This window comes from Ochlerotatus camptorhynchus, unplaced genomic scaffold, assembly GCF_037179485.1.
Source record: "Ochlerotatus camptorhynchus isolate MF236.1 unplaced genomic scaffold, CSIRO-AGI_Acam_v1.1 ptg000466l, whole genome shotgun sequence".
Classification (NCBI taxonomy): domain Eukaryota; kingdom Metazoa; phylum Arthropoda; class Insecta; order Diptera; family Culicidae; genus Ochlerotatus; species Ochlerotatus camptorhynchus.
This window is the reverse complement of record NW_027040952.1, coordinates 768,014-791,707: the sequence shown is the minus strand read 5'-3', so window position 1 is coordinate 791,707 and position 23,694 is coordinate 768,014. Positions and strand designations below refer to the sequence as shown.

Below are 23,694 nucleotides of genomic sequence, written 5' to 3'. Positions count from 1 at the left end.
AAAAAAAGTAATGCTGCCTTTAGCAGGGTTATATGAATAATGTTGTAGTACTTCATAAAGCTGAAAATGTTACTTGGAATTACATTTTTGTAAGTTCATCAATCAAATAACTACTCGTGATCCTTATGTTCATCACAGCATTACTTAGCATTTGGTTCGCTTCATCTAAACTCTCCAGCCTGTCAAGCAAATTCCGCTACAGACAATTGACACTGACATTTGTTGAACTACCTTCGAAGAACGTGCTATGCAAATTACTCATCGAAGCGATTCACTACATATAAAAAATACAACATTCGTGTTACTGTTACACATATTTTTTACTCATCGCGAAGCTGGAACGAAATGTATCCTGCTCGTAGCGTGACCTGCAACTCAACTCGCCGCGAGGGTGCACTAAATCATTTCTCCGGTTCTCATGCACACCTGTCAACTGGTTTAACACATGTCTATTCGCGCGTGGTGGAAATTGAACATACATTGTATGTTGTGAGGTGGGGGCAGCCCTGAGCAACCAATTTTCCCACAGAAGAAACTTTTCAAATTATTGAAATAATTGCAGGCTTTGCATCAAGAGAAAAGTACTGCGAAAGTTATTATCGCTGCATGCCGGAAGACAGTGCCCAGATTGCCTGTCAGAATCCTGCGCACACACAACCCTTAATACGATTTTGACGCAACATTACGCAAGACTTGAATCCTGGCGCAGAGTACTCATCGATTGAATGTGTTTATGGGTGGATGGCGTGGCATTTTCCATATATGTTGTAGGTTTGTAGGTAACCAGCCGCCGCCGCCATGCGAGAATACACGGATAGCGTCCTAATTTGGACATGAGCCGCTTCTGTTGCCAACAGCAGCGAATCGATCGCTTTGAAACTGAAGGTGCCAATATCACACATACGCTTGATTGTTCTATTTTTGCGGTGTTTGATTTTTCTTTTCACACTCGTTGGCACGAACGAATCGGATTGGGTGCAGTGAAACGATACCTTGCACTTTCTTTCGACTTCTAAACACGCGTTTCGGAGGCTAAATAGGTAGAATAACCTATTTCAAAGCATGTGTTTGCTTTAAAAAAGACGGGAGCATTTTATTTTAAATTCATCCATTAGACCGAATGCCAGTAAGCCGAAAACCTTTAGGTTGAATGGTTCACGCAAGAGTGTATTACACAGGTTTCGAAATTAGGAAGTGCAATGGATCACATCATTCGAGCAGTTTATACAGACGTTTACTACCACTCGTACTTCACCGTGGGATAATATTTAAAATGTATGCTAAGTTAAAAACATAATGAATTTATCACTTCAGTTTCTCAAAATCGCTGTTAGAAGCTCGTCTAAAAACTGCCCGACAATATGATTAATTGTTTGTAAAGTAGATGATCATTAGGCTAAATGGCTTAGTTTCACACACCGAATACCATGAGACTGCTGGAATATGGAGAGCTATTTCGTCATACCGCATCAGTTTAGCCCAAATAAAAAAAAAAAAAAAAAAAAAAAAACGAGTAGTAATTTATATAAGTTACTGGTATTCAATAACAAAATTCCAAAAATTAATTCAATAATACACCTGGAAATACAGCAATGGACAATTATTTCCATGCTCAATTAAATGTGATCTTCAATTCTTTTTTTTTCAAATCTAGAAAAACAAATTTGCGTAAATTAATACACATTGGAACCACTGTTCTTCTCAACTTCCGCTGGAAGCAGTGATTTTTGACTTGATCATCCCTCTGAAACTTGTTTATCATACAACACCGTCTCCTTACAGTCTGGTTGTTTGATTTTTATTGCTCATAAAACAAGCGTGCTGAAATGGAAAGATTGATTGACTGAGATTAAGGAAAGTAGTTACTTTTCGATTTATTCACATCTCCTAGTTGATACCTAACACGAACAGTAGATAAATGCAATCCATTATAGAGGTCATTAAAATTTTCACCCAGCTCAAAACACAGCATTCTCGATGATCCATCGAACGTACGAACTCACTCGGGTGTAGATGCCAGGATGATTCGCCTCACCGCACCGAATTCCCCAGGAAACGATTCCAACCGCTACCCATCGATTGTTCGGAAGTTGAAGCATCAAAGGGCCACCGCTGTCACCCTGACACGAGTCCTTACCCCCACCATAGTCTCCGGCGCAGATGCTTGACTCGTAGATTCGGTTAATGTACACATCCTGGCAGTCTCTGTTGGACCATATTGGTAGTGCAACTTCCATCAGTACCTTGGAATGAGGTCCTCCGAAGAACTGCGTTCCCCACCCTACGACCACCGCACGGTAACTATCCCAGGAATCGTCCAACGGTGGCATGCAAATTGGCCAGATGTACGAGTTGAAGTAAGACGGGCGGAACAATTTCATCATTGCAATATCATTCTCGTAGCTGACTGGATCGAAATCCACATGGCTTCGAATCTCCGTCACTCGAAAGTCCCTGGATCTGGTCTCGTTGTACTGGGTAAAGTCATACTCGCCTAACCGCACCAAAAACTGATGGATCTTCAGATTCAGCACACAATGAGCCGCCGTCATGACGTGTCTATCAGTGACCAGAACTCCTCCGCAGAACTGTTGCTGTCCGTTGTTGGGAATGAGCGCTGCCATCCAGGGCCATTCCCCGGGATCAGCGGGCCGTCCACCGGCAATCTTCGACAGTTGTTTAGTTGATATGCCACAGCCCCGTTCTTCCGGGCGATCACGGTTATCTCGACCATCGACGGCATTGTCACCGTCCAGCCCATCAACCGAATCATAATCATCCGCTTGAGACGGCAGTCGAAGGGAGAAATCCGGTCCCACTCCGTCCGTGGCATTATCCGGGCAGCAAATTCCAATGGACCTGTGCAATAGAATCAAAGAAGAGTTACTCGTTTTTTGGACGGTAATGTATACAAAGATCATACATATTTTCTATGACGCACAACTGTCCTAGTATCTTCCAGATATTTTCCTTCGAGGCCGCGAACTTACAGTGCTGGTAGCGTTTGCAGTGACCCTTTTCTCCGGAAGGAGTGGTGCATTCTTGATGGGATTTGTTTTTCTGAATAGAATTGGATACGTACAGTATTAAGTCTTTCAAGTTACACGTCTTTTCAACACTACTCACGGGAATCAGATTCAGAAGATTACCAATGAATCGCTTCTTGCGAAGTAGATTCAGATCCAAATGCTTTTTTTCACGTTCGGCTTGGATTACTCGGAATGCCTTTCTTTTCGGAGTGACCTGGCCTTCCTGGCCACTGGTGGTGAGATCAAGATCATCGTTGACATGATTATCTTCCACGGTGATGGGTGCTATTGGAAATGGAACATTAATGAGGATTAGTTACAAAAACCATCTAACTGAAGCTTGTGGCTGTGGCTCAACTTAAGCTCGGTGTAGACGATTCAAGTCGGTGTTCAACTCAACTGAACTGCAATGTGAGTGACCGAAAAGTTAGTCGTTGTTCAACTTTATGCATTCGCTTTCAAGTCACTTATATGTTATCCACCAGATCGAGGGTGAGTTGAATTCAACTCACTTGCCTCACGGGAAAGTGAAGCGGTCATACGGAAAAAAGTTTCTTGTTCCATTGGGCCTCGATGTGTTCACAGGAGTGCAAGGCGTTTTGTTGGAAGTCGAAAAGGAAATTCCCTCTTCACTTAATTTCCTCAATCGGAAGAAGAGCATATATTCTATTTGGGAAACAAGGACAAATACTTTCTATTTAAGGCGCAGGGACACCGAATTAGTTCCTGCCCCAAGCGGAATGCTCGAAAACAGCAGCTGCAGCTTGGAAAACAACCGGATGTAATCTAAAAGGACGAAGATGAACGTGACGAAAAAGGTAGCAGTACGTACGCTGGTGTAGTGGCTGATGCTTTGTTGGACAGCAGCAGCAGCCAGGAAACAGAGGTACTGAAAATGGACGTCACTGGGTCACGGAGACTGAACCCAAACTGTCGGCAGAACATTGGGCGGGTCTGGTGGCACATCAAGCGATAGAGAATAAAAGGAGATTGGAAGTCAGTCCGCATCGTGCTCTCTTGCCGTGCGGATCTATTTGCTTTTTGCTTAAGGAAGTGTTACTACTACCTAAAGCTACAACAAATTTAAACAGCACTTTTCAGTGCTCAACCTGTAAAAATTTTCTACCCTATTCAACTCCTCTTATTCCTCTTCGATCCTTGTTTGGACCCTACCCGAGGTAATCCTTCTTGGATATCGATTTGGAAAATTCCTCTTCGATCCTTCAGATTCTTATAGTAATCTGCTTGGAAGTCGATTTGGATAATCGCATAATCGCACTTTTCAGTGCTCAACCTGTAAAAAATTTTCTACCTTGTTCAACTCCTCTTATTCCTCTTCGATCCTTGTTTGGACCCTACCCGAGGTAATCCTTCTTGGATATCGATTTGGAAAATTCCTCTTCGATCCTTCAGATTCTTATAGTAATCTGCTTGGAAGTCGATTTGGATAAAAATTTACTGCCGCCATGGCGCCTAAACGCAAAAGAAAGGGGCAAACTCTTGACCCCCCTTCTGATGAAATTAATTTGAGTAATCAATTTGATTTGCTCACGGATGATGAGAATGATCCATCATCCAAGAAAAATTCTAGTAAACTTTCCCGGCTTAATGCCAAGAAAGAAAAGATTCCCCCTATTGTGATAACCACTACCGATTTCCATGCTCTTCGCATGGAACTTTTGAATTTCGTGAAAGTTAAGTTTTCACTACAAATTGGACGTCGGGGTGAATGCCGTGTATTGGCTGAAACCTTGGACGGATTTAAATGTCTTCTCAAGTATCTTACTGAGAAGAAGCATAAATTTTTTACTTACGACACCAAAACTGAACGTGTGTTCAAGGTTGTCATGAAAGGACTGCCCAGTGGTGAATCCCTGGATCAGATCAAAGATGAACTGGCAAAATTACTTGGAGTTGTGCCACTCCAAGTAATCAAAATGAAAATGAAATCCCGTCCTGGCGATTCGCGCAACGGGATTTCTAATGATTTTTATTTAGTTCACTTCAAGTCTAGTGAACTAAACAACCTTAAGGCCTTAGAAAAAGCTAGGCTTATGCTCCATGTCCGAGTGAAGTGGGAACACTTCAGGAAGACTGGAGGAAATTTCCAAAACCTCACCCAGTGCCGTAAGTGCCAGGGATGGGGTCACGGAACTAAAAATTGCTACATGCCAGCTAAATGCATGAATTGTGGTGATTCCTCTCATGCAAAGGACGACTGTCCTGTGAAGGAAGATCCTAAGAAATTTAAATGTTCAAATTGTGGTGAAAACCACAAATCCAATTTTTGGGAATGTAAGACTCGCAAAGCGATCCTACAATCTCGTTCTAACCGTCAGGTAGGAAACGCTCCACGTTTCCGACCAGGTACAAATTCCTCTGCTGTTAACAACGGTCAGCGAGGAACAAATTCTACATTCGTACCCGTAGGTACAAATATCTCCCCTGCTTCAAATGTTTCATCTGTACCTACTCCCCTCGCTGCTAACAATGTTCAGCGAGTTAATGGAGCTACCTATGCTGCTATTGCAGCGGGTAGAAATCAAAATACTAACCAACGTTCTAACGGAAATTTTGACAATTTTGACTTAGGAAGCATTACTGCCCCTAAAATGGAATTTTTACAGAATTCATTAATTGACATGATTTCTGATATGCTTAAATCTAACTCCATGTTTGATGCTATTCAAACTGGAGTAAAATTTGCTAATAATATTGTCATGACTTTAAAATTCAGTAATGGATTTTAAAGCTTTAAACATTTTAAATTGGAACGCTCGATCTCTTAAAGATAATGAAGACGAGCTATTTAATTTTTTGAGAGTTCATAACGTGCATATTGCCGTTATAACTGAAACGTTCCTTAAACCTGACCATAAGGTTAAGAAGGACGCAAATTACTTGATTTATAGAAATGATCGTCTTGATGGACCCTGTGGTGGCGTTGCCATCATTATTCATAGACGAATCAAGCATAAAATTCTTTCTTCATTTGAAACCAAAGTTTTTGAAACTTTGGGAGTTTCTGTTGAAACAAAATTTGGACAACTTACGTTTATAGCTGCCTATTTGCCATTTCAATGCGTAGGCCAGCAAAAGAATTTTCTCAAGGGTGACCTCCAGAAACTTACCCGTCATAGGTCTAAATTCTTCATTATTGGTGATTTTAATGCAAAACACCGCTCATGGAATAATGCTCAAAGCAATTCCAATGGTAATATTCTGTTTGATGATTGTTCTGCAGGTCATTACACTATTCAATATCCAAACAGCCCAACATGCTTTTCTTCTGCAAGAAATCCCTCAACTATTGATTTGGTCTTAACTGATTCATGTCATCTTTGTAGCCAATTGGTTACCCATGCTGACTTCGGTTCTGATCACCTTCCAGTAACTTTTGAAATATCCCAAGAAATAATTTCCAATCCCAACAGCTTTACTTTCAATTACCATAGGGCTGATTGGGAGCAATATCGAACATTTATGGAATATAACTTCGATCCAAACATTCCTTTGCAAACCAAAGATGAAATTAATTATGCTCTTGAATCTCTGACTACTTCTATAGTTGAAGCAAGAGCTGCCTCAGTACCAAAATGCGAGGTTAAATTCGATTCAATTATAATAGACGATGATCTTCAGCTCTTGATCCGTCTTAAAAATGTCCGTAGGAGACAATTTCAAAGAACACGCGATCCTGCCATGAAAGTTATCTGGCGGGATTTGCAAAAACAAATTAAAAAGCGATTCTCTGCCCTGAGGAACAAAACTTTTGAAAATAATGTTTCTAAATTAGACCCGAGTTCCAAACCCTTTTGGAAACTCACAAAAATTTTGAAAAAACCTCAAAAGCCAATTCCAGCGCTTAAAGAAGGTGGTAAAATTTTGATCACAAATTTGGAAAAAGCTCAGAAACTTGCTAAGCAATTCGAGAGTTCCCATAATTTCAGTTTGGGTCTTACTAGTCCTATTGAGAATCAGGTTGCTCGGGATTTTCTGAATATTTTCTCTCGGGAAAATATTTTTGATGATTCCTGGGGGACTGATTTGGACGAAGTAAGGTCTATAACCAAAAAATTTCAAAATATGAAAGCTCCAGGTGATGATGGTATTTTCTATATCCTCATCAAAAAACTCCCAGAGAGTACCTTGTCTTTCCTGGTAAAATTATTTAACAGATGTTTCCATTTGGCATACTTTCCTGATAAATGGAAAAATGCAAAAGTTGTTCCAATTTTGAAGCCGGATAAAAATCCAGCTGAAGCTTCTAGCTACCGTCCAATAAGTTTGCTTTCTTCAATAAGTAAACTTTTTGAAAAAATAATTTTGAATAGAATGATGCTTCACATCAACACGAACTCAATTTTTGCAGATGAGCAGTTTGGATTTCGCCATGGGCATTCAACTACTCATCAACTCTTGAGAGTTACCAATTTAATTCGTTCAAACAAATCTGAAGGCCACTCAACTGGAGTTGCTCTTCTAGACATAGAAAAAGCATTCGACAGTGTTTGGCATGAAGGTTTGATTGCTAAATTGAAAAAGTTTAATTTTCCACTTTACATTATGAAATTAGTTCAAAATTATTTAACTGACAGAACTCTGCAGGTAAATTATCAAAATTCCAAATCTAATCGACTACCTGTTAGAGCAGGAGTTCCTCAGGGTAGCATTCTTGGGCCTATATTGTATAACATTTTCACTTCGGACCTCCCTGATTTGCCTCAGGGTTGCCACAAATCTTTGTTCGCTGATGACACAGGCATTTCCGCTAAAGGAAGAAGTCTTCGTGTTATTTGCAGCAGACTTCAGAAAAGTTTAGATATTTTCTCTTCTTATTTACAAAAATGGAAGATTTCTCCCAACGCTTCCAAAACTCAACTTATAATATTTCCACATAAGCCCAGGGCTTCCTTTTTGAAACCTAGTAGTAGTCACATAGTCACTATGAACGGAGTTCCAATTTCCTGGTCAACCCAAGTGAAATATCTTGGATTAATACTTGACCATAAATTAACTTTTAAAGATCACATTGAGGGCATTCAAGCCAAATGTAACAAATATATAAAATGTTTGTATCCTCTTATAAACAGGAAATCCAAACTTTGCCTGACGAATAAACTTCTAATATTTAAACAAGTTTTTAGACCGGCCATGCTTTACGCTGTGCCAATATGGTCTAGTTGTTGCACTACCAGGAAAAAAGCACTTCAAAGGATTCAGAACAAAATTCTGAAGATGATTTTGAAGTTGCCTCCCTGGTACAGTACTACCGAAGTACATAGAATTTCGAATGTTGAGACTTTAGCACAAATGTCCAACAAAATAATTAATAATTTCCGGCAAAAATCGTTACAATCCTCAATTGCAACGATTAATTCCCTTTATACTTAGATAAGATTTAGTTTAAGTTATTTAGTTTTAAGCTATCAATTGTTATACTGACATGCAGGTTTAAAAAACCTGTTTAAAATACTGAATTGCCAAGACAGGAACAATGTAAAAATACTTAGATATATATCATAACAATTAAGGCTGGTAAGTTACTGTAGTAACTGGAGCACCTAGGTTAAAAATGAAATGTAATTTATTTTGAATTTGGAACAAATAAAGAGTTAAAAAAAAAAAAAAAAAAAAAAAAAAAAAAAAAAAAAAAAGGAGATTGGAAGAAAGAATCAAACATTGGAGAAGAAAAATCAGGATCTCAATAATTGAAAATAAAAATGTTCGTCCCGCGGCTCCGTTTAGCTCAAAGAAACAATGAGCTTTCCAAATAAATACTTTGAAAAAAAAACTCAGTTGCCTCATCTTAACTCGGCTTTGGTGTTTTTCTACTTCCACAATTCTTTATTGAGAGCTTTGAAACCTATTGTAGTAATAGGTATTTTCGATATATTTGACCGATAAATGTAGAAAGTAAGGATGCGCAGAAGTGCATTAAAAACTGAATCATCGAGTCGAATACAATACAGACGGTACAGTACTAGCGTATAGGTAACTCTAAGACCAGAAGGTCCCGAAAAACGTGCTCAACTTTTGGGCTCAACTCTGGTACTCTCTTCGGTCCCAAGCTAGTCGATGCACCCCTCGAAACATAGAAAAATCCACGAACCCCTTAATTTTATCGGTCAAACTTTCATAGCGAATCAAAACAAACATTGTGTAGTACTAGAATTTTGACTAGAACGGGGAACGTTAATCGATTTGCTTCGAACCAATAGGCTAGTCCAGTAGTAAGCCAATTTAAGATCGTTAGTTTTCACCGGTTAGAGCTACCCAACAAACAATTTGAGTTGATTAACAGTTGAATAAGTTGAATAAGATTATTTTTGCCTGAGTAAGCTCTTATTAAACATTCAATGTTTGTTGGGAAGTCAGTACTCATATCATCATTTCTCTCAAATTCTCGTGAGATCCATTTCAGACAATTCAAGATATAGCTGGAATTAGGGCGTAGCAACTTTTGTAAACAATGACTTCTCTCGTTGATATCTAAGCATTCAATTCTTAGCAAATATAATCATTCTTATGGGAAAAAGTCTCAGGCATCCAGTGGAATTAGTTTCGTCCTGTGCAGAATAGGGCAATTTGGGGTTTTTGAAGCATTTTACTTTTATTTCTTAAATATTGTATAAATGACTAAAAAAATAGCTAATTGTGGGTAATATTCATTCTGAAATACTGTCACTCTTATAGAAAAACGTCTGGAGAATCCATTAAAAAATGGTTTCATACATCACCCGTCTGTGCAGACTATGTCAATTCTGCCCCTATTACCTTATTTGCGATTTTTTTTTAAGTGCACACCGTATGAAAAATTCATGTAAATTTCTGCGAGATATAGCGCACATAAAATTAACGCTAGATTTGGCATAAATTTACGCGATATTTCGTGTAACTTTAAGCGCAATATCGCATAAATTAGCTATATTGTATGCAAACTTGTAAACGATTAAGCTGTTTATGCCAAGTATAGCTCAAAATTAAACGTAGGGAAATTATACGCGATAGTTAAATTCAGAATTTTTTTTCTGTGCGGTGGTCGGCAGGGATGGAAAATCATTTACATTCATTTCGTGCATTCATTGACATTCATTTGCCTTTAACTTTTTTCATCAACAGAATACCGTAAAATAATGTATGAAACTTTTGAAGCTTTTGATATTAACTACAACTTTTGTTAATAACTAAAATCTGAATCTCTTATGCATGACTAAATAGAGCTGGCAGAACACGTTATTGTTTTTCAGTGAATGCAATTTTTATTCACTGAAAAACAATGGTGGGTTCTTATTCCTCTGATTCATGATGCATAAGAGATAGAGATTTGAGTTGTTCATAATGTAGCTAATATCAAAGCATACAAAAGCCTCAAACACTATTTTACGGAACTCTGTTGATGAAAAAAGTTAGAGGCAAATGAATGTAAATGAATGCACAAAATGAATGTAAATAATTTTCCATCCCAGGTAGTCATGCATAAGAAAACCTGTCCAATGATAGTCCTTCTTGAAGGAAAACACCTTAGGGATCAAAAAAATTACGTTTTCTGTGAAAAATTCAAAGTTGAGAAAATGTGTTACGAAAATTTACCTACTTATTTCTGTTAACCCCGAGTAATGATGAAAAATAAAATTTGTCGATTTTATCCAATCCGTACGAATAACCGTATTTGAATTTTAACCGAGTTTTTCAGTAATCTAAAAATCCAGTCAAAAATACTGACTCCTGCAGAAAAATCTATGTGTGTACATATTTCCTCTAATACTTTGAGTGTAATGCTTCCAAAAATATAACAAAAAAACAACTGAATGTAGGGTAAATACCAGCATTATTATCACCATCGCAGTGGCCATCACATTTATTTTACCATGGTTCTATAAACCGATATCAAGCTAGAAGACATTATATGTTTGGATAGTTGACGGTAGTCTGAGAATAGCAATATTTTTAATTTATATTTATTCATTTGAACTTAGAGAAATGATTGAGCATAATCAAAAGAACTGAACATAATTCAAATTATCAAAGATTACCTAAATAACGACACGACATAACGTACAACGACATTTGTACAGGCTCAATCGAATAAACTTTACAGAGCCAAGTTATCATTTGCGTTATACATAATTGATGTCTTAAATCTAGATTTAAAGGAACTGAACCGATTACTCGCGGTCATCTCAAGGTTAGTAGAGAACGACACGGTATTGAAGCTATTGTTCACAAATGTTGATGCGCCCTAATCTCAAATCAGTTAAGATTTACGCGTTTCGCCTGATGCAAACTACTACTTGAAAAACGCCATCAAGCCACTTCACATTTCACTCAAAGAAATGCTTCTTGCCATGAGCATTAGCCCAGACTAATCCAGTTTTTAAATCCAACACAACAGACGCAGGAGCTTTTGAAAGTTCACTGCTAACTTGAAAGTACTCATAAATGAGTAAAAAAAGACCCATTTTGAAGAAAAGTGGCTTAACTCATTAATGATTAAACCATTTTACCCATTAATGAGTATCTGTTACCCATTAATGATTAACAATTACTCATTAATGGGTAACAGATACTCATTAATGGGTAAAAAATTTACTCATTTAATGAGTTAAGCCACTTTTCTTAAAAATGGGTCTTTTTCAACCATTAATGGGTACTTTCAAGTTAGCGTGTAGATAAAAATTTCACAAGGTGGTCTGTATTTCGTCCTGACACGAAATACTCCTCCGTAATATTTTTATTGAACAACATTTTTCTCAGCAGGAATTCAAGAGACACTTTTTATACCACGATAATATTAATTTCAACAGAGGGTTGTCACTGTTTTGCTTTTGATGTGTTCGCACCAAGGCATGCATGTATGCGATGAACGTGACAAGTGTGAAGCCCGGTTTACACGGTCCACAAAAATTGATTCCACTCAACGTTCAAGTGATTTGACAGCGAATAGAGAAAGTCGCACATTGACTAACTTACTGGATGTTCAGTTCGCAGTACAAGTAAATTGAACACAACATTGAATTGTCCAAACTAGGATTAAAACTACACTAACAACATTAAAACTAAAACTGATGCTATTGGTTATTTTGGTAACTTCAGAGCTGTTTTGTTTTTCGGTCTTTGAGGTACCGTAAAACGGGGTATCTTTGATAATCCGGGTAGCTTTGATAGTAGAATATAATGATTAAATGTACTCTCTGCATTATTTCCGAATTGGAATCATTGGTTCCTTATTGTTGCCTAGGGTATTTCCCTTGATATCGTATACAGTTTTTATGAAGTATGTGGTACATATTATCCAAAGATATTAAAAAAAAATTTTCTTGTTTTTCGCCTATTTGAAACTGCAGTCAAACCATCGCTTATGAAATGTATTTCCGATAAAGCTATCACAAATTCTATGTTGTCTTCTTCTTGCGTATAATGTTTTCTGAATATATACTCATCCCAAAATTAATATTTTTTTTTATATTTTTTTTTTAAATCACGCATATTTTTTTACAGTTATTAAGCATTTTCAAAGTAACTCCAAATCAAAATACTGATGTTCGTTCACAAGACTAAAAAAATAGTACAAATGCAATTATTTTCGTTAAACATATTACTAACGAATTGACTCTAGGATCCTCAGTACTTGTTTTAAAGAAATAAAAATTGAAAAACATCCATTGCTGTCAAAAATATTTAGGATATACTTCAAAAAACTATCAATGCAGGGCTGGTAGCGATCACTGCTGTCAAAATAGTGATTTTAGTGACCATGTTGAAGAAAAAAGTGATTAAATAGTGACTAAAAAGTGACCTAAGAGAAGCAAAGTAGTCGTTATGATGGCACACCAAATAAATGTTTGATGTTTTAGACTTATTCAATTAGAAACTCAAAAACACTTATGTACGATATATCGTACATAAGTGTTTTTGAGATTCTAATTGAATAAGCGAAAGATTCAATAAAAAGTTTATTGCTGAACCCACGGTATTATTAATTTTTTTCCTTTGGTTTGTTTTTTTCCGTAGATCTTGTTTTCCGTGCTGAGCACCAATGCTACCGACGTGCCGGGAAGGCAGCTTCCACACCTGGACCCTACCTATCGACCCATCAACTCATGAACCGGGGACCAACGGCTTTACTTCCTATCCGCCCACGGTATTAGTCAGGATGTCTACCAACTGCAAAAGTCTTGACAACCGGGAATCATCAGGAAATTTTATTTTTCTTAAAATACCTGGAAGTCACAGAGAATATAATAATTTTCTTACTAAGGATATTTTAAAGAAAAGAAAGGATTTTAAAATACAAACATTTAATTTTTCTCGTAATTTTCATTCACACTTTGAACTTTATAGATCCACAGTAGATTAATCTTCAGTAACAAATAAATAAAAAAAAAAACAGAGACTTGTAATGTTTTTTTTCAGTTTTGGAACATGCATATTTCCTAAAAATTTTAAATCTAAACTTGCTCTGGATTTAAAGGCTTTAATACTTCAAGAAATTTTCAAGAATCTCGAGTCAAATTTCATGCACAGTTTTAAAGGCTCGTGGAATTTTATTATAATATCTAAGGTCCTAATTCGAAGGGTGTTCTGGGGAAAAAAATCTTTCAGAAAAACATCAAATGCAATCTGCTTTCAAGGTAGTTCTAAGGAATTTTAGATTTCATGTGAAGCCTGATAGTTTTGAATAGAATTCTAAGAAACCCTGAACTGAATTAAAAGTTAATTTTAATGTAAATTCCCTTAGGCTAAAAATCTCTCTAATAAAGAAAAGAAATTTTAATAGAGTTGGTTGGAAATGCTAACAGGAAGCTTTAGTGTGATGATTTATTAGCTAGAGAATGATCTTTAGAAGAGGGTAGGTGGATAGTTCCGGAACTATCCACCTACCCTCTTCTAAAGATCATTCTCTAGCTAATAAATCATCACACTAAAGCTTCATGTTAGCATTTCCAACCAACTCTGAAAATCGTTAACTTCGCGTATGAAGTAACATAAAAAACACTTTGAATGAAATTTTAATGTAAATTCTTAAGATTTTCTGAGGAGAACAACTCCTGTGACCCGCAAAGGAAAATTCCAAGGGTATTATGAGGATTATTACATAAATTTTGTGGGAGAAAACAAATTCGGAGCATCCTTGAATTTTTTTGTAAATACTAAAAGGAGGATTACAATTAAAACTAAAAATAACTCCAGGACATCTTAAAAGGAATTCAGAGGTCTTCAAAACTACTACTTGAAAGTTCACAATTTTTTCCAGAAGTTAATAAAACTGCCTTGATGTTCTTTTGTAGTTTGAGAAACTAGCCTGATTCTCACAATACTACTCATCAAATTCTTAAACTTCCCTGAACTTTAAAGGACTTCCTAAGGATTCCTTAATTTTTCTAACGATCATGGATCTCCTCTAAAGGTTTAAAAATTCGCTGAAGTTCTCTAAATTTCTTTAAAATTTATGTGACTTCTAAATCTTCTTCAACGGAACAGCTCTGAGGTTCTCTGTTCATTACTGAAATTCTCAAAACTGCTCTAAAGTTTTCGCAGTTTTTATGAAGATGTACTACGCTGAGTTTAATTGGACCGTCCTTAAAATGTTTAAGCTTCAGTGAGCTTCTGAACTTATGCAAAGACCTCAATTAACTTTTTAACGTATCTGAAGTTATCTGAAAATCTGGAAACTGCTATAAATTTCCCACTAATTTTCTGAAACCAATGGACTGGCCTCCCCCTGAAATTGCTCAAATTTTCGGAGCGTACTAAACTTCTTTCAAATGCTCCCGCATTTTGCTAATGTACATAAAAAATGCCTGAAGTTCACGGATCTCACTTAGGCTACATAGATTTCTATGAAGTTCTTAAAATGCTTTTGAAGACCATTGTCCTTCTGTGAAGTTTTCGAAGTTTTTCTAAATTTCTGAAACTTTTGTGCTTCCGCAATTTTCGTGGAATTCGAACGAAATAATTGATATAGTTCAATAATTTACTAATTTAAAACTTCTTCAATAGTCTAGACTTTCCTGGTGGCATTAAAACTGCTTAAACGATTACCGAATTTCTTTAAAGTTCTATAGACTGCCCTGAATTGATCAGTTTATTTCAAGAACCCGCAACTTTACTGAGATTAATTGATTTACTTTGAAGTTTCGACAATTTTCCTTAAGTATTCTAATCATTATAAACGCTCACTTATGTTCTCCAAACTTATCTTTGCTTACCAGAATTTCTTTTAATTTGTTTAATAATCCGGAAAAATTCTGATATATATTCAGAATTCCCTGAAAATTTCGTATCAATCATAGAATTCTTGGAATACCCCATAATTCCACGGAATTCCTTGCAAGTCGCTGCAAATTTGCTTAAGCTAATGGGATAATACTAAAGCTATCTGATCGTCCTCGAAGTACTCGGAACTTCGCTGAATATCATGAAACTATCTAAATTTATTAGAAGATCTCTGGAATGTCTTGAAGATATCACTGCTTGCTAAAAGTTGTCGCATTTTTTTTTATTAATTCTCTAATCAATTTAGCTAAATTTTCGCATTTTTCTAAGTTCTTGAAATCTTCATGATATATCACCATTAAAACACTCTTATGTTTTTCGGATGTTTATATGATTCTCTAGGAGTTTTGCTCAAGTTTCCGGAACTTCTTTAAGGTTTCTACAACTTCCTTGAAATTATTTGAACTGCCCTTTGATTCTCTGATCTGTCTTGGTGATCTCGAAGCATCCCTAAAGCTCTCAATTCTATTGAAGATAAATTTCCGTGAAATTCTCTGGACTTCTGTGAAGTTCCTGAAATATTTCTGAAATTTTCATAAATTTTCTGATGGTCTCTGTACTTCCCTGAAATTCTCGGAACATCTTAAGGGTTCTCAATTTTTTTCTAAAATTACGATTAGATCTCTAGATGTAGCGTTTCTGAAGTACCGTAAAACGGGGTATCTTTGATGATGTGGGTAACTTTAATAGTATAATATAAAGATTAAATTTACTCGCTGTGCTTTTTCCAAATTAGAAACATTGGTTCCATATTTTAGCTTAGGGTATTTCCGTTGACATCGTATATAGTTTTTTATATAGTATCCCTAATTACACGAACGATAACCCAAATGATTGAACTATTCCACAAAAGGTTTGGATTATACCACGAACACGTCGTTAAGCACATTAACCATAACATTTTTATTAGGGATGTGTTACATATTTTACAAACATATTAAATAAAAAACAATTTTCGTGTTTTTCGTCTTTTTGAAAAAGTACTCAAATCATCACTTATGAAATGCATTTCCTATACAGCCATCACAAATTCAATGTTGAATTATTATTACTTATGTTGTTTTCTGATTATAAACTCATTCAAAGTTTCATATTTAAAGAACTAAATTGTTTGAATTTCACTCATTTTTTTTTCTACATTCATTGAGCATTATCAAAGTAACCCCAAATCAAAATACTGAAGTTCAGTCACAAAACTAAAAATATATTGCAAATGGTTTAATTTTCGTTCAATATATTACTAACGAGTTAAATGTTACTTGTTTAAGAAATATAAAATTTAAAAAAAAAACATTCATTGCTGTCAAAATATTTAGAATATACTTTAAAAACTTTCAATGTTACCCCGTTTTACGGTACTTAGAACTTCTTAAAAATTTGAACAATAGCTCTCAGGTTTTCTATATTTCTCAAGATCGTTTAACACGTTGATGTGCTCTAAAATTCTAGGAACTTCATAAAAGTTCCTGAAATTTTTCGAATGTTAACTTCCCTTATGCCGCAGCTTGTTTATGGATCTTCACTGAAGTTTTCAGCTTTTCCTTTCATTCCTTTAAACTTGTACAAAGTTCCTACAATGTGTTGGGACTGCAATGAAGATCTCTAATCATTCATAAAGTTAATTACGATCTTAACATAAATCATTTATTTGTTTTCCTTAATTCAGACACTTTGAAATTAAACATCTTGAACTTGTATATGGAATACGAAACTTCAAGACATTGAATATTTTTAGAGCTTAGATTACTAGATCTTACTCAAATTAAGTACGTTTTTTAACTTTATTAAAGTGAGAAATTAAGTAAGTGCTAAACTTAAACATTCAATGGATTTGATTGTAAAGCTGTTTTATTTTAAAACTGATTGCCATGTCTTAAAAACGTTTGGGTTAATTACTTTTGTTTTTTGATCTTGCAAAAACCATATTTCGAACGCATTTTAAAAATAGCTTTCTTATTATAAGCCTGGAATTCATCCATTAAAGTTCTGGAAAACCTAGAAGACTCAGGTAATTTTATTTAGTAAAATGAGATGATTAGAGAAAGACGATTAAACGTCACAAAGCAAAGAATGGTCAATCACTCTGAAAAGTTGAAAATAGTGACTGATTACAAGAAAAAGTGACTTTAGTGACTTGACCCTAAAAAATTAGACTTTTTAGTGACTAGCTTGAAAAAAGTGACCAAGTCACTAAAAAGTGACTCACTACCAGTCCTGATCAATGTTACCCCGTTTTACGGTATCTTAAATGGATACACGGCTTTTAGTAAGGGTAATCTAGTACGAGTTCGCATGCTATCGAGTTCATGCGTTAGACAACGCGGTTATTACTTTTTTTTCTGCGATAAAATAAGTATTATGTCTTTGCGTGAAGAGGTGTTGTTATCAATGCGAATTATTCAAAAGTGTGTTCCATTCCCTTTAGGCTTTATAACCCTTCCTTTGAATAAATATTAATACATTTGTAGTGTTTGCTGTTGTGCTGAATGCTAGATGTACAACTGTTATACATTAAACACGAAAAACAAATTGAACAACTCAACATTTTAGAACCAATACAGTATATCTTATGATGCTAATAAAATTGATAATATGGGAAAATATAGGATCGAAACATGAAGAGAAACGACCGGGGTAAACAGAGGTACATTGTTCGAAAAATTCATGTAAATTTCTGCGAGATATAGCGCACATAAAATTAACGTTATTGAATGATATTTCTACGGTATGTGAGGTTCACTTAAAATAGGATTATCTCCATAAGATGTTTTCAATAGGACAGTGCTTGAGGGTTTAGTATGATTTTACTTTTTTATTCCATAAAAGGGGAGAATCAGGCAAAATGTTTAATTATCTAAAGTCTGCACAAGATAAGACAAGCATTTTTTGATACTTTAAACATATTTACAATGATATAATAAACGAGTATTCAATATTACATGCGTGAATTCAAAAACTACTTGATTTATTAAATTAAAGGAGATAATCGGGAAAAATGGGTAATAAGCTTTTGTCAGCACAAAATGAGACCATCACCATTAAATTCTTCACACATTTTTACAGAGGGAAAGTGCCCGAACGATCAAAATAATTGGCCTTAATTCGTATAAAAGTATATCATGACTTGTTTTCTTCAGTAAAAGTGGGAAATTGGGCAAAATGGGTAATTTACTGAAATTCTCTAAAGATTAAACTATCACCATTCAATTTCTCAGTCATTTTTGCAGCAATACCGTCTACGAGGGTATAGTATGACAGGCACTAACGGTATAACCGTGTAACACTACTTATTAACTTCATAAATAGGGGAGAATTAAGAAAAAAAAATGTCTCCATACATCAGCTTACCTTTCGATGTAATCTAAAACGTAATTTTTTGGATCCCTAAGGTGTTTTCCTTCAAGGAGGATTATCATTGGACAGGTTTTCTTATCATTGACTGCTGTCTTTTAAAAAATATCGAAAATAAGGTAATAGGGGTAAAATTGACTAAAATGCATTATCTGCACAGGCTGGTGATGTATGAAACCATTTTTTAATGGATTCTCCAGATGTTAATCTACAAGAGTGACAATATTTCAGAACGAATATTAACCACAATGAGCAATTTTTTAAGTCATTTATACAATATATTAAGAAATAAGAGTAAAATGCTCCTAAAACCCCAACTTGCCCTATTCTGCACAAGACGAAACTATTTCCACTAGATTTCTGAGACTTTTTCCCATTATAATGATTATATTTGCAAATGTTAAATCAGCGCTGATCAGAGATAATGAATTTTGCTCCTTTTAAGTCGATTTTTCCCAATGTGCAGTGTTTAAAATTATTTCAGAAATAGTTGCTACTGCGCCTAACCTTTTTATAAATTAGCTATTTCAATGTAAATATTTTAGATTTAAATTCGTCTAAATGTCGTAGTATGATAGAGCAACTAAATACTCTCTCCGTTAAAATAGTAAACTCATCACCTATACTTCATCTACCTGGTTGTACCCATATATGGTTGACATTATTACCAGCAACTGTACAAGTAATGTGAATAATGTCTATCAGTATTCTGTTGGTGGTATTAGTGATTATGACTTGATATGGTGGTATTAGTGATTATGACTTGAACAACTCAAAAACTCCACCCAAAACGTATTGGTATCGTGACTATTACAAAGTTAATCAAGATTCGTTCAAACGGGATCTATGTGAATTTAATTTAATTACTATCTATTCTTATTCCAATGAGAATGAAAAATTGGACTACTTGAACAACAGATTATTGTCACTCATAAACCAGCATGCGCCTCTAACAAGAAAATTTATCAGAGACCCTTTAACTCCATGGATTAATCAACATGTGTTTTAGAAACGTGATAAAAATAATGCTCAAATATTAAATAATTGTGCTAAACTACGCAGCAATACTAACCGTAGGTTAAAAGCACTAAACAAGAATATTTTGCTTTCCAACTAAATGTGATAGGGCTTAAAACATTCGTGCACGAAAGGTGCTGGTGGTGATGTCACTGCTACTTCATTGGATTGTTATTTTATTTCACATGATGTGCCTACTACATTCCATGAAAATGTGCAAGCCAATGAAGTTTCTGTTAGTAACGACATTTTGGAAGTACTAACAGCCAGGGTTGAAAAAGTCATGAAAAAATCACCAGCATTCACTATGAAATGATTTTTTCATCCATAGTGAACTTTGATGAATTTTAGTGATTTTTTCAGCCCTGCTAACAGCTGCTTCATGCAATTCTGTTGGTACCTATTTGATTCCACATAATATTTTAAAAACTTCATTGCGTATTACAATTCCTTACATAACAGACTTATTCAATTTGTGTATGACCACTTCAGACTTCCCAAATTCGTGGAAAGTGGCTAAAGTTATTCATATTGGAAAGATCGATAATCCATTATCAAGTCAAACATTTTTGAATCTATTATACCTACACAGCTTAACGAATATCTGAACGGTAACAACCTTCTTTGTTTTTTACAATCAGGTTATCGTACGAACTGCAGCATTTTGCCCATTTTGGGCCTATCGAGCAGAAAACTTCAAATAAATCCATTATTTCGGCGTTAACAAGTCAATTATGCGTTTGGTACGATACTATAGTTAATAAGCTACCGAACGAAGTCAATTAGAACGCGTGAAATGAAGGTTTGCACCCATATTGCACAAAAACAAAAGAAGCGCTCCGACCGAATCAATTTTTATCCTCATCCGATAGGCCGAAGTGAATTCATTGGCATTTCAATTGCGTTTCAATGCGTTAGGCCGAGTTTAGAATCCGTAGTCCGAGTTTGGCGTCAAGAAGCAGTGTTAGACTTTTGACAATATCTCAACGATTGGTTTCTCTTTATCAAATTTTACGGTACGTACGGAAAGATAAATAAATATGGAAGCCATCAGTAATAATAACATTCCGTTTGGTGCTAAACTGCGCTAGATCAAGAAATACTAAGTACGGGTTGTGCTTAATAGGCCGAAAATGGGGTAGTTAACCCTATAAGGAGTTCCTTTGATAAAAATAAATAACCGTGATGGCACTAGGGTTAACTACCCCATTTCCGGCCTATTAAACACAACCCACACTTAGTCTTTCTTAATCAAGCGGTGTTTAGCACCAAACGGAATGGTATTATTACTGATGGCTTCTAAATTTATTTATCTTTCCGTAAGTATCGTAAGATTTGATAAAGAGAAACTAATCGTTGAGATATTGTCAAAAGTCTAACACTGCTTCTTGATGCCAAAATCGGCCTAGGGATTCTAAACTCGGCCTAACGCATTGAAACGCCATTGAAACGCCAATGAATTCACTTCGGCCTATCGGATGAAGATAAAAATTGATTCGGTCGGAGCGCTTCTTTTGTTTTTGGGAATAAAGGGTGCAAACCTTCATACCACGCGTTCTCATTGACTTCGTTCGGTAGCTTATTAACTAAAGCATCGTACCAAACGCATAATTTTGACTTGTTAACTCTAAAATCATGGATCTTTATTTATCTTTATTGACTCACGATCTTCTAGATCAAATGTATTAATTATCCAAAGATGTTTTACAAGTTTTTTGAGTGACTCATTTCGCCACCGATCGGTTCATAAAAGGACTTACCGAGGGAATTCAAGACAGCAAGAACATTTACAAAGTTTAAACACTTGTGCAGTAATTATTTCAATTGTATTAATAAGTACATTGGTATAGTAGTATAATAGAAGAATACATTCTGATAATCATTTGTAGATTACATGTGATATGATTATTGATTGTATAAATAAATAAATAAAACATATCGTTCAGTTATTTTATCCTTTTAACCAATATCTCAATGTCATTGCTTATTTTTGTTGACATATGTCTTGGGTAAAGTTGTGATTGTGATTACAAAAAGTTGTTTTTTAAGTATAATACCACCTTGATAAAATTATAATCAATATTTTTTTAAGAAAGGTCCACTGTTCATCGCCGGCTTCTCGAAAAAGAGACTAGATTGATACATTGTTTTAATCTTAAATATATTATTTTAACAGCTGAAGATCCTTTACTCAGTGCAGGAGTAATTTCTCTTAGAATTTGTTGGTGGGTTTATAAAAAAAAATGTTATAAATACATTATGACCAGTATGCAGTTAAATTCTTATGTAGTGATCATATTGTATTCAAATAAATTACTCGAGGCTCAAACAAATCAACTTCTGTCGTTTTATCATGCTCCATAAGGGGAATTCCCCTGATATCCTTTCCTTAACGGCTGCAACCATTCTGAATATAAAAAGGTTCTTTATCAGTTAAGAATGAGTTCGAAAAGAGAAGTCGATCTTTACTGCAGCTCCATTTTATAAAATTGGTTGTCCCCCTGCATCAGTCAGAGAACTTATTAGGCAATTTGTGCCTTAAAACCACTTACTTTTATCACTATTTTGGTATTCATCGACTACCAAACTAACGACTGTTCCCACTAGACACAGTCCGATGAAAACCCAAAATAGAGTAAATCTGCTACTCGCCATCTTTCAACAGACAGTTCAAACGATTCTTTAATTTTTCATACTAAAACCAGCTTAAAATATTTTCTATGTTTGAGATCAATCACTTTCTCTATTCCTAGCGAACTCAGTCCAAAGCAGTCGCGACGATCTTTACCACCCAACGCACTTCTCTCAACTGAACGTCAAATGTCGATGTTTTGCCTTATCGCACCCTCGCCTCGTCTCGATTCTCCAACAGCTCCAAGCTTGACTTGACTTGCCATCAGCCACTATCAGATCGTCCTTCCTGCCGCGAATGCAAAATGGGGACAAAAATTGCCAAAAATAATTTACAACCCAACTCAGTGAGCACGCCGCACAACACATGTACCATTGGGTTTATTGAATTATTTAACTGTCGACTTAACCTCGGATTTGAAAAAAAAAAAATGTGTTCAACCGTTCCAAGGTCGAGAAAAGTGTAACAGTGATGATGTAGGAATTTCTAATGGATCGTGCAATCGATCTTGTTCAATGAATGCCAACAGCGGGAAGCGCCCTCGTCACAGTGTTGGTGTGAATTATTATCAAAACAAATACTAAATGATGATCGTATGGAGAGACGGAATGGAAGCGACTGTAGCTGGCTGACTGATAAGCGATGTGCACAGCAGTGTGGGAAATAGTGCAGACTCTGATGGAATTGCTAATTAGAGCATGCGTTAGGGAGTGGTGAAATGTATTCAAACGATCAAGGCACGCGACCAGTATGAAGGATTAGCATTGAAGTTGATTTTTGATTTATGTTTGAATAACGCAGAACGGACTGACGTATAATTGTAATTTCCGGATCAATAATTGTGGGGTGACTTTATGATATGCCGTGCACATGATAAGTTGGATTCGGAGTCGAAGAAAAAGTACTGGCTCCAATTTTAATGAAAAACTAGATCGCCCCAAAAAATAATCCGAAAAGGTATGTCTTCAAATCTACATCAGCTTAAGGAACATCTGATCAACTCCTCGTACATCGTACGGGTTAGTGTGCGTATGACTTGTACTGTCGCATTAATGGCCCTTCGCTCAATAAATCACCAATAAATTATCACCCTAAAGCTTCATGTTAGATAGTATTATTGAGAGAGCTTGAGCATGATTGACCGGTTGATACTTAGTTATTGCCAGATCACCTGTAATTACACAGAGAGCAACCAGATGATGCTTGGGATCAGCTATCATCCTGCGTAAAAACTTTGTAATAGGCAATACCGGTGCCGGCCACGTCCAGATGTAGGTCACAAAAGGAATGGGTTGGATTGTGTTGACGTGATACTCACTTTGTTGGAAGACGACACAAATCCTCTGCACTTCCACGAGAAACCACTGGAATGTAGGATAATTTGGT

The 23,694-nt window shown here is 35.8% G+C and overlaps 2 protein-coding genes across 2 annotated transcripts; one reads left to right on the top strand and one right to left on the bottom strand.

The window, feature by feature from the left end:
- Positions 1 to 1,913: 1,913 nt before the first annotated feature.
- On the bottom strand, positions 1,914 to 22,402 carry LOC135712211 (proclotting enzyme-like). Its single transcript, XM_065235175.1, has 4 exons — positions 22,229 to 22,402; positions 3,127 to 3,314; positions 2,924 to 3,060; positions 1,914 to 2,859 (listed from the first exon to the last, which is right to left on the bottom strand). Exons 1-4 carry the CDS (start codon positions 22,329 to 22,331, stop codon positions 1,959 to 1,961), a joined length of 1,329 nt encoding a protein of 442 aa, XP_065091247.1. The 5' UTR covers positions 22,332 to 22,402; the 3' UTR covers positions 1,914 to 1,958.
- On the top strand, positions 3,830 to 5,353 carry LOC135712223 (uncharacterized; the record flags this gene model as incomplete). The annotated part of the gene is made up of 2 exons (XM_065235185.1): positions 3,830 to 3,853; positions 4,730 to 5,353. Coding segments are annotated over exons 1-2 (648 nt in total), but the record flags the coding sequence as incomplete, so codon positions are not given.
- Positions 22,403 to 23,694: the final 1,292 nt, after the last annotated feature.